This window comes from Trachurus japonicus, chromosome 6, assembly GCF_045865225.1.
Source record: "Trachurus japonicus isolate A0001 chromosome 6, Traja_1.0".
Lineage (NCBI taxonomy): Eukaryota > Metazoa > Chordata > Actinopteri > Carangiformes > Carangidae > Trachurus > Trachurus japonicus.
In genome coordinates this window covers 5,350-17,278 of record NC_140912.1, presented here as the reverse complement: position 1 = coordinate 17,278, position 11,929 = coordinate 5,350, and the positions used below count along the sequence as shown (strand labels likewise).

General features: G+C 40.8%; 1 protein-coding gene across 1 annotated transcript; it reads right to left on the bottom strand.

Moving 5' to 3' along the window:
- Positions 1–8,306: 8,306 nt before the first annotated feature.
- Positions 8,307–11,664, bottom strand: LOC146985262 (AMP deaminase 3-like). Its single transcript, XM_085780422.1, has 4 exons — positions 11,467–11,664; positions 10,446–10,619; positions 10,188–10,298; positions 8,307–8,632 (listed from the first exon to the last, which is right to left on the bottom strand). Exons 1-4 carry the CDS (start codon positions 11,662–11,664, stop codon positions 8,513–8,515), a joined length of 603 nt encoding a protein of 200 aa, XP_085636548.1. The 3' UTR covers positions 8,307–8,512.
- Between the last annotated feature and the right edge of the window lie 265 nt (positions 11,665–11,929).

The window sequence follows — 11,929 nt, the reverse complement described above, 5'->3', positions numbered from 1 at the left end:
AAGGGATAGTTCACCCTAGAATGATATTTCGCTCATTATCTACTCACCCTCATGTTGACTAAGGGCTGGAAGAAGTTTCAGAGTCCTCCGTCCCTTCTCTGAGTTACAGGGGGTCTTAGCGTAGCAGTGCATTTCAAGGCAACGGTTGTAAAGGGACACCAGAGCTCTTCGTAAAAAAAACACACACAAAAAAACATCCAAATACCTCCATGATGCTCGTATGTAATGTCCGTCTTGTGCTGAAGCCCCAAATTGCGTAATTGTCCCGAAAAAAATTAAATAAGTCCACATTCCAAGCATGTTTGTAGCATTAGCTCTGTGTCTGTTGTCCGGTCTTCCGCTGCCAGCGCGCATGCGCAAGGTTCGCACTGAGACCGACTCGAGTCTCAGTCTGGTTGCGCATGCGCGCTGGCAGCGGAAGACCGGACAACAGACACAGAGCTAATGCTACAAACATGCTTGGAATGTGGACTTATTTAATTTTTTTCGGGACAATTACGCAATTTGGGGCTTCAGCACAAGACGGACATTACATACGAGCATCATGGAGGTATTGGATGTTTTTTTGTGTGTGTTTTTTTACGAAGAGCTCTGGTGTCCCTTTACAACCGTTGCCTTGAAATGCACTGCTACGCTAAGACCCCCTGTAACTCAGAGAAGGGACGGAGGACTCTGAGACTTCTTCCAGCCCTTAGTCAACATGAGGGTGAGTAGATAATGAGCGAAATATCATTCTAGGGTGAACTATCCCTTTAACCACCCTGGTGTTGGGATTCAATTTACTGTAGGTCTCATGTAAAGAAAAATCTCATGAGCCATAACTTACTGTGCGTTCACACCAAAAGCTTCCAAAGTGTCAAAAACGCTCCAGGGTGCGCTTCAGAGAAGACAGCTTCCAAAGCGGCAAATATTCTTAGCCGCTTTGGTCGCTCGTCACATGACTGACGTCAAAGTTCGATCACGCTGGTCATTGGGGATAGTGTTGTGACGTTCACGAACGAACCGATTCTATTGAACGGCTCGTTAACATGAACGATGGGAACCGAGTCACAGCTGGGAACCGTTCTTTTTTTTTTATCATCTCTGTGTGTTCATAACAGTCAATTGAAGCTGCTCCATTGGCTACGTAAGTGGCGTGCAAACTCAGATATTAGTGGGATATCTAATTTTGTATTATTTTGTTCCAAATCCCACTCCATTATTTCCAAGATAAAATGAGTTACCACGAGGCTGGCTTCTTAAAACTTAATAAATATTTAAAAAATCAGTCAAATGAGCCAGTTTTTTGAACGGCTCTTTGAAAGGAACGGCTCACCAAGATCCGGCTCCCCTCAAAGAGCCATAAATCCCATCTCTAATTGGGGAGCCGAAATACAAAAAAAAGGGAGCCGAAGGACGTCTCTATTCTACGAAGGAGTATTAGGGCCAGCCAAAAAAAAAAAAAACAGCAAAAAATAAATAAATAATCCGGCGCAAGGGAAAAAAGCAAGCAAAAAAAAAAATCCGGCACAAGAAAAAAAAAAAAGTCCAGCACAAGAAAAATAGTATATAGTGTATAGTATTTGTATTTGTAAATACTACAGGAGGAGGCAGAGACCTGGATCGCGGTGGTCTAGTCACGGAGGTGTCTCCAGTCACGTTTAGTCACGTTTAGTCACGTTTAGTCAACGTTAGCTCATATAACGTCTCTATGTAACTTATAAATGATTGTGTGTGTCTGTTTGTTTTTTTGGGGGGGGGGGGGCAGCCATAGATATGGGGGACAGCAATGAAGAACATGCATTGCTGATTGCTGTACGTCAGCAGCAGGGGTTGGACACGGAAGTGATTCGTGTTTTCATTGTCATACTCCGGCATTGAGTCAAAGTTAATCGGCTTTATTGTTCACTTTTACGGCGCTGCAGAGTTTGGCAGCCTGTCTGTCACTCTGCTGCTGTCATGGAGCCGACAGTCGCTTGTCACTTTGTTGTGGTAGGCTACGTGATCAAGCCTCTGCAGTTTCTTTTTTTTTTTTTGCCTGCCTTTTTTTTTTTCTTGTGCTGGATTTTTTTTTTTTTTTTTTGCCCGACTTTTTTTTTTCTTGTGCCGGATTTTTTTTTTTTGCTTACTTTTTTCCCTTGCGCTGGATTTTTTTTTTTTTGGCTGGCCCTAATACTCCTTCGTACTATTCTGACAGGCCGACCGCGTCGAACCGCGCCGAACCGCGTCAGAGCTTATTACCATAAAGTTAACCAAGGCTCAACTTCTCATCTGGTGACACTTTGGAGGCGCGGCTGACAGCAGTTGACGCTTTGGTCACTCAGGTTGCCAGGCTCTCATTGAAAATGAATTAACTTAAATTTACTTAAATTAAATTAGCGTTTTTGATGCTTTGGAAGCTTTTGATGTGAACGCACAGTTAAAGCTAAGTCAGGTAAAGCTGGACTTGTATTCTTATGGAAGACCATATGTCAAGTAAAATGGGCTGTTCATGGTGACAGATTTAAAGACGTTTTTAATTTTAGCTTGTTCATCATGAACAAGAACAATGACAGAGCTGAACAACAGGAAAAGAAGGACTGAGTTGCCCTACAAGCTTCTACACTGACAAGTTAACGTTTTTCAATAGAATACCTGGTTATCCCAGGAAAATGATGTGATCCATGGGAGGCTTTGGGCCAGTTGAGGAGGTGCCAAGTACAAATTAATAAATTATTAATAATTAGAGTTGAGCCCCTTCTGTTTGCATTTGTGTGCAGAGTGAAGCAGCTGACTGATGAAGAGGAGTGCTGTATCTGCATGGATGGGAAGGCCGACCTCATCCTGCCTTGTGCACACAGCTTCTGTCAGAAATGCATCGATAAATGGTAATAGGTTAATTGTTTGAGAAAATGCAAACTTCTCATGCTATTCTATCTTGTAAATCATTGTAGTTTTCTCATAGAAAAGTTTTCTTACAGTTATTACACATTTGCCTCTGTTTCTACAGGAGTGGGCAGAGCAGAAACTGTCCAATATGCCGCCTGCAGGTGACCGCTGCCAATGACTCATGGGTCATGTCTGATTTCCCCACAGAGGACGACATAGCCGGCTACATCCTAAACTTGGCTGACGAGGCAGGCCACCCACACAGGCCTTAACTTAAATCTGAAACTGACTCATACAAAGTAGACTTTGCAACACAAAATGCTACTGTCACTGACAAGGAGATTTTTTTTCCTTCTAAAAAGCAAACAACACAGAAGAATCAGCATGTTGATGAAGCTGATTTCCTGGATACATTCCTCATAATTCACCAGGCTATTTCCAAGAAAGGTCTCCACAACTTGGTACTACGGTGTATATAAAGGAGAACTGAAAAATAATAATCATTACTATAGCTATCAACATATCAAAACAAATGTGAAATTGTATAATAGGTTAAGTGAAACATGCTAACGTCAATGTCCACCAATATCCAAGACTAACAAGAATTTTTAAGTAGTTAAAAATGTGCCATAGTGAAAGAGTGACTTTTTACTTCTTATTTTACTTTACATCTTACTAGGAAACTCAGATGGATATTAAAATTTGTTTAAAGGGATACTTCACCCAAAATCGGTAATTCACCAATTGTCTAATGACTGATTGTCTAATTGATGACTCTGAAAGTTCTTCAAACCCTTCCTTGGCATGACGGTGAGTAGAAAATTGGTGAATTATCGATTTTGGGTGAAGTATCCCTTTAAATATATATTCACTAACCCCCGCTATTAATTTTCAAGACTACAAGATTATTTAGTAATGCAAAGAGCAGGTGCTGAATAACTTATTAACAATAAATCAATCTCTCTCCTAGTTACTACCAAGGGGTGCAGGCCTTTCCTTGAAAGCTTTCTCAGAAATATCCAAGTAATTGACAGCTACAGCTACAACCCCATCCCATCATTTTTTAATGAAATTATGAGAAGTGAAGGTCTCCAGGAAATCAGTTGGAAACCATGACCTCCGTAAAATCAAGTGTTGACACAAAACCCTTTCCTTCAAATCCTGAAAAATCTCTGTCACCCATGTATTGTAGACGTGGTGCTTAATGGGAACTGTGTGATTATATGTTGTCAGAAGTGAAAATTCAGTATTTCTGGTATGCTGTAATAATATACTCTATTAATTTAACACGCAGAATAACCAAAAGTACAGCTCTTGCTGGGTTGACATATCCTACACAAGGAAGAAGGAAAACTAGGAACTTTCTGATATAGAGCTTGATCCAAGTTAAAGTTTCTTTCCATGCCAATGTAAATGTGACAGAAGATGAAACGGATGTGGCAAACAGAAGTCAGCTCATATTCAGAGAGGGCTGATGCATATGACTCCTACATATTCATATTTTTATTTAAAGGAATAATTCAGAATTTCTGAAAACATTGACTTGATGGCAAAGAGTTAAATGGAAAGATTGATGCCACTCTGCTGTCTGTCTGTAGCAGATAATCTGACACAGACAGTCTGGCATACTGTACAACCGCCCCGCTAAACAACAACCTGACATTTTTAGACGTGTACAGTATGGTTGTGTTGAATAGTGAGCATTACAAGTTATTGGAGGTGAATTTCAGTAGCCTTGGACGGCAGCTTCCCTCTGTTTTCAGCCTTAATGCTAAGCTTTACAGCTGCAGGCCGGTGAAAGTGGTGTTGATTCTGTCATCAGAATCGAGCAGAAAGCAAAATAAGCACATCTTCCAAACTGTAGCCTGTAACTTTTGCTTCAAGTGCAAATCTAAGATGTAAAACACACCGTCTTTATCCCAGAGCATCTGGTCCAATTGAAGGCAAATTTAGTTTCCACATGTCAACAAAGAACAACAAAGTTGTTCTGTTGTTGGTGCATCTTGATTTCTTATATGATCTGTTTTATGAGCTTTATGTGAACCTGTTAAAGATGAATGCTCTGATCTGCTGCACCAAGACAGTCTGGGTGAAACAGGTTGGATTTGTTGTACATGATTTCATTTTCTTGGTTTGCTCTAGTGTCCTTTTTACTATGGGAAATCACTAATATTTGACTTTTGTCATCTTTTAATTGTATTTTTTTTCATGATTGTATTAGGATTATTTTTATCTGATTACCATAGAAATACTGTAGTTCACATGCCTAAAGTAGCTACTCTTATATTTGTCATGCTGTTAATTCAAGATAACTGATTTATAGAGATAGGCAGCTTTTGAGTTTCCACTGACTTCCTCTAGGACGACAATTATGGAGAATTTAGAGCCACGAAATCATTTTTTATTTTAAATATTCTTTTCTGTCCTGGTTTCCAATCAAATAAGTCACAGACAGCACTTGAAGCTTAAGTGGCTGTTTTTGTGATCTATTTGAACCGGATCCATGAAATGTGAATATGTATGAATTAATTTCCTGAGTGATAAATTTCTATTTTACTAAAAATCTAAATCTTTACTTAAAGTTGTGAAATTGCTTGTTTAGCTTTTCGTGTGACATTGCGTTTGACCATATTTAGATATTTTAAAATGTTTCTCCCAGTATCAGACAGTAACACAAAGACGTATGGTAAGTCTGTACTATACTAGCCTACCTTTTTAATTTTTGTTGTCCATAGACCATAAAAGTTACATTTTATCACACCAAAAGTCATTTTGGCTTGACCATGCTGACAAATTGCACTTTAAAAACATCACCATAGCTTACTTGATGTTTGTACACAAATACTGAAGATTTTATCTCTCCGATGGAAAATATGATCTGTCACTGTAATCCAGCAGCAGTTTAGACATTGTTTGATCACCACATGACTCCATGGTCAATTGAGATGTTATTAAAACATTTGATAAGTGAAATGTTGAATGTGATTTCAGGCCACTTTCATAAAACGTCTGATCCTGCGTACACAAACTGTATGTGCAAATGGCTGTGTAATGTCATGTTCCGACCTTAAGGTGGTAGGATTATCCTATCCATGAGTTCTAGCAGTATTTGCAAAACTGAATTGAGGTGCATTACAACTGATATATTAGTCAATTATACTGTATTATTAATAAAAAAAGACCCTCACTTTTTGCACTTTAAACTTTGTTCTGGTGGACTGTCTTTATATACAGTAATGACACGTTGTATAATTGACCATCTAAAACTTTTATCTCTTCATATGCAATAAAAACCTATCGCTGTCATGTACCATTGATGCTATGTTCTATGTAGGGTTTTTTCATTATTGTTTTTATTATTTTTTCCTTTAATATATTATTTCAGCCAAGTGCTCTGTCATTTTTACAGAACAATAAGACAATAAATAATAAATCCTTACATGGAATAGATGCTCTTTTCAAAACTTGCAGATAGGCTTCCCTGGTATTTGTAGTTTCTCCTGCTTGTTAGTGCTGACCAGAGCGATAGATATAAAATATTATATATAATATTTTATATCTATCGCTCTGGTGCTGACCAACATCTTTCTCAGTGTGAAAAGTTCACCATGATCTGGTTTTTCCTGATGGGGGGCTTGGAGCCAGCCATATAGAGGTGAACCACACATATTGACACATGACATGCAATTTAAGTTTACAGTCTAGTCCAAAGCTAACCTATTGTGCATGTTTTTAGACCGTGGGAGGAACGTAGGGAGACACATCTGGTTACATGGAGCCCTCTCCTCTCCTCTCCTCTCCTCAGAGAGAGTCAGAGAGAGTCGTTTATTTGCCATTTGCAGAAAATCTGCATTGGAAAGCACTTGCAAGAGGACAGGACAGCACATTTTGAACTGTCATTATCATTATCTGTTGCACTTAGTAGTTTGGCCTTGGTGTCTCCCACTCTCTCTGTTTCCACAGATCCACCGGAGCTTCATCTCTCTGCACCAACCGCCGCCTGCATCACCCCCTTCCCCCCTTCCCAACGCTCCTGCCCTCCCCTCCCATGAACCAGTCTGTCATCAGGTACTCCCATTAAGCTGGTCTGCTCTCCCTGCCTTTCCTCCCACCAGAAGCTGCCTTCATCAGCTCTTGTTAACATTTCCATGTCTCCCACATTCTGTGTTATTATATTGTCTGTATACAACATCTATTACACGTCTGCCTGTCCTGGGTGAGGGATCCCTCCTCTGTCTCTCACCCTGAGGTTTCTCCAATTTTTCCCTGTTAAAAGGGTTTCTAGGAGTTTTTCCTCAGTGGATGTGAGGGTCTAAGGACAGAGGATGTTGTTATGATGCCATGTAAAGCCCTTTGAGGCAAACTGTTTGCAAAAATGGGCAATACAAATAAAATTGCCTTGCCTTGCATTGCGAAACAGACATGAGGAGAACATGCAAACTCTGCCAGGCCTGGGCCAGAACCCTCTTACTTCAAGGCTAGCCGTAGCACCACTACCACTCAGTCTGGAAAATAAATATTCGATTAGTTGGTTGACACAAAATTGATATAGAATTTAATTACTGATTATTCTTTTAAATTAATTGATTAAACTATATTGTCCACTGTAAATATGTGCTAGTAATATATGTGTAAGGAAGCATCTTCGTGTTTTTGACTCTCAGACAAATCGCCCGAAAAAATTGTAATGTTGACTCAGTGAAAAATGATGGCATTTTCTTATAGATCATACAGTTTGATAGACCACAACTTAACAGAAAGTTACCATGAGAAATATAAACTATAATGTTTAAGGTCTTTAAGAGTATGATTTTGTTTCAACAAATTATGTAGACCCAAATAATATGCTCTTAACCCAGGGCTGACAGGCCCAAATAATCCAGTTTGTTCAAAATATAACCTCATCGTCATTAACAAATGAGTTACATAACAACATTGTGGACTGTTTTGCAATCTTTATTTTACATATCAAAAACTATGAAATGACAAAAAGAAAATAGTAAGTAATAATAAGTCTTTGATGGGGGTTTGTGATACTGATTTGACATCAGGTTACACTTGCAACTATCTCTGAATAGTGGCCCGACCTCCTACTCACATACAGAATGTCAAAATCTTTTCTTAATGATCATTTTGGGAAACATATTCCTAGATATCCTGCTTCAAAATGTGTAAAAATCCCAAAATAGGCAACATTCACAAGAAAATAAACCTTTTTTCAATAAACAAGGCACACAGTGTCTTAAGATCAAGTTTCTTTTTTCATGCTACATTAAGCCGATCACTCCAAATGTCTGCGTCAAGGTCAAAATAAAACAGTAAGAACTTTTTTTTCAAATCTGGGTCAGGAAGATTTATCAGTAAATGTAGGAAGAATGGACCACGTGGTCTCAGTTCCGACCGCAGCGGCCCAGGTTCGAGTCTGACTTGTGATCGGCCCTTTGCTGCATGTCCCCCTGCTCTCTCTCCAGATTTCTCTCTAACTGTTTCTCTCATTTTCAATAAAAAAAAACAAAAAAGATGTGGGGGGAAAATGTATAAACTTTATAACCAATGCCCCATTCATCCCTGAGGACATTTCCATGCAGTTTGTGCTGGTGTAGACGGTCACTCAGGTGAGGTAGGGCCAACCTCCGTCTTCACTGCGTCCACTAGAAAACTGAGCTCATTGCACAGAGTCTCGTGGCGGTAGGCCATGCGGATTTGTGCCACGTTTGTTCGCCGAATGTCGTTTGCCGTCTGGTCCATCCTGTAGGTAGTTGGATCCAATGAAGTGTTTCTTCTCCTGTGTAATCAAGTAATAAAATGTGGATTACAGAGTGCAGCAGGAGCCTTCTTTGTACACAACAATGTAGTAGAATTGTTTACCTTTCTCTCAGTGGACAAGCTATCCAAATATTTGGTCATCTTACAGAATGACTCAATATTTTTTTCTCTATATAAGGACAGTACAAGCTATTATGCAGCAACACTATATTACATTATAATACCCATGGGCACAGTGTAATGCCCTCTCTGTCATCTGACCAGCAATTTACTCATTAAAGGTACATTGTGTTAGCCTGACTCTCGCCAGACCCTTGTAGTTCCGCAAAGCTACGCTGAGCTCCGCACAAGGGTCTGGGACTGCTCCATAGGCGATTCATTTCAGGAGGCGGGGCCTTGTAAAAAAATCTTGTATGTGATTGGATAAACCACTTGTCCGTTATCTTGAATGACGTGCTACTTCAGCCACTCACTGCGAGCCGCCATTGTTGTTTGACTCAAACAGTCGCTTCAGCGCTACGTCACACCTCAGAAAGTCCCGCCCGGCGATCCTGATTGGTTCATTATTTTTTGCTCCGGGGAAGAAGTTTGCATTGGCCTCGAGTCCAGACCCTTGTGCGAAGCTGAGCGTAGCGCCTCTGGCGTAGCTTTGCGGAACTACAAGGGTCTGGCGAGAGCCAGGCTAACATTGTGTAGGAATTCCTCCCATCTAGCGTTGCGGTTGTATATCGCAAGCAACTCAATCGTATTTTTCATGCTGCATTCATGTGAAATTGGGCAGACGGCAGACGGACGACAGCCGCTGCATGTAACGGCATAAACAAGCCTCTATGTAAACAAGTGGTCCGTCAGCACGAGGCAAAACAATACACGTGACAATATGTTGTCATGGCGATGTCGTATTGTTTACCTGACCCACGTTTTACTGGCTTTCTCTCCACTTCTGTGACTAAAATGACATCTGGTTTGTTACCGACGGCCGTCTGCCTGACTGCAGGTGAATGCAGCGTCAGTGTAACGCTCCATTCCTCCTCACTGCGTTACCACGGTGACTTTTCACAGACGGCACCTCCACCTGAGCCGACAGCTCCAGTGTCTCCGCTGAGTTTCCGTGGTTTCCTACCGTCACGCTGCCACTGAACGTAAAAACATGGCGACACCACATGGCAGCCAGCACCGAGCTTACCGTCTCCATGGAGATATGAATGATATGAACGGCTCATTCAGAGCTGAAAGGAACACTTCAGTTTGTTGATGGGGGGGATTACTGATTAATGAAAAACAGACTTTTGAACCAAATAATCGATTTTCGTGAATAGATAACAGGAGAAGTTACACAATGTCCCTTTAAGGTGATGGATTTACAGCATATACAGTAAGTAGTCTGTAGCTTAACCAACAAGTTCAGTTGAAACATTGGATTTTTCTAGTGCAAGTTTTAAAAAGCTAGTCTCACCAAACTCTACAGGGCATGGAGAGAGGTGTAAGAGTAAAATGTGTGGGCAGAATTGTTTATCGTCACTCCCCTGAAATCTACAGTTATGTAACTGATGGAGCAAAGTATTCCACTGTACCTGGTGGGACAGTCCACTCTGCAGCACACTGTTCCTGGCTATCTCACACAGATCACAGGTGCTCAGCTTCCACAGCTGACCTGCGATGGCGTACTCCTCCATCAGAGCCTCCTGGAAAGGGTTCAGAGAAACATTCATGATGAGATGGAACCAACACATTATGGGCTGTGATTTTGGAATCTGGTATCAAATGAGTTTCACTGAGAGAAAAGACGTTTTTTAGCTAAAGTTATTTCACCACGAGTGAGTTTCTGTTACCTTGGTGTAGTGGAACTGCATGGGGTCGTCAGTCGACAGCGACACACACAGGCCTTTCTGTAGGAACTCTCGTAGCGGGTTCTTGGAGTACTGCAGGAACAGGCTGTTGTTGCTCAGTGGGGACATGGCGATCGGGACCTGGGCCAGGTAGTACAGGTACTGTAGCACTGGACTCTGGGGAGGTGGAGGGGATAACACGGCAGAAATATGAGTATTGCTGTATAGTATACTGTATATATTACCTACCTTAGGCAACAGAACACATTCAGCAGAACAGTGCAGTAGATACATCAGATCATGGAAATAAGGCACAGCTGCAGGAACTCATAGAGCAGAGTCCTACGTCCTAAGTTTGTCTTGGCTGAAGTGCCTGAGTGAGGATGAAGGCTTGAACCTGAAATTCTCGTTCTGTGTGGAGGTCGGCTTTAGAGTTGTTTGTGCCTTTTGTCATATGTATCTTCAACCAGAAACTGCATTAGTTGTGACATGACAGAGCACTGCTGGCTTCTCAGCTTGAGCGCATTGTAAAAACAAAGCTATTCAAGCTATCAGCTTCTGTTGACCTGTGTATAATCGGTAACACTTTACTTGAATAGGTATTCATAAGATTGACATAAAACTGTCATAACCATGACATAACAGCTGTCATAAACACCAGTGAATACTTATGACAGCTGTCGTTAAGTGTCATTCGGTAAGTTATGTCACTTTTGATGCAAAGTTGACATTGTTTGAGATGTCCTTGTTATGACAACTTGACATCATTTTTAAAGTTTGGCAATTAGGTCTGCTATGACAGTTTAAATTGTCTTTATGTCAAGTTGTCAGAAAAAAAACATCTCAAACAATGTCAATTTTGCATTAAAAGTGACATAATGACACTTAACGACAGCTGTCATAAGTATTCATTGATGTTTATGACAGCTGTTATGTCATGGTTATGACAGTGTTATGTCAATCTTATGAATACCTACCTATTTAAGTGTGTATAATCAAACCCTGGTAATGAGGTGAACTGCACCTTTTTGAGGTTGAGTCCGTGGGAGATGTTGTCGGCTGTGAGGAAGGCAGTGACCAGGTGGGTGATGGAGCCAGCCTCACCACAGTGGGGACGAAACTGGAAAGTGTTCAGTCCTCGTTCCCTGCGGGTCGGACAGAAATGTAGGATTTCATGAGACTCATTTCTTTTAAAGGTACATTGTGTAGGAATTACTCCCATCAATCGTATTTTTCATGCTGCATTCACGTGAAATTGGGCAGACGGCAGATGGACGACAGCCGCTGCACGTAACAGCATAAACAAGCCTCTATGTAAACAAGTGGTCCATCAGCACGAGGCAAAACAATACACGTGACAATATGTTGTCATTTCATTTCATTTCATTTATTTAGATCTCCATTAGCTTTGGCAAAGGCCATCGCTATTCTTCCTGGAGTCTACTTTCACAGATGAACTGTCCATTGCAGTCGATAAATACAAAAAC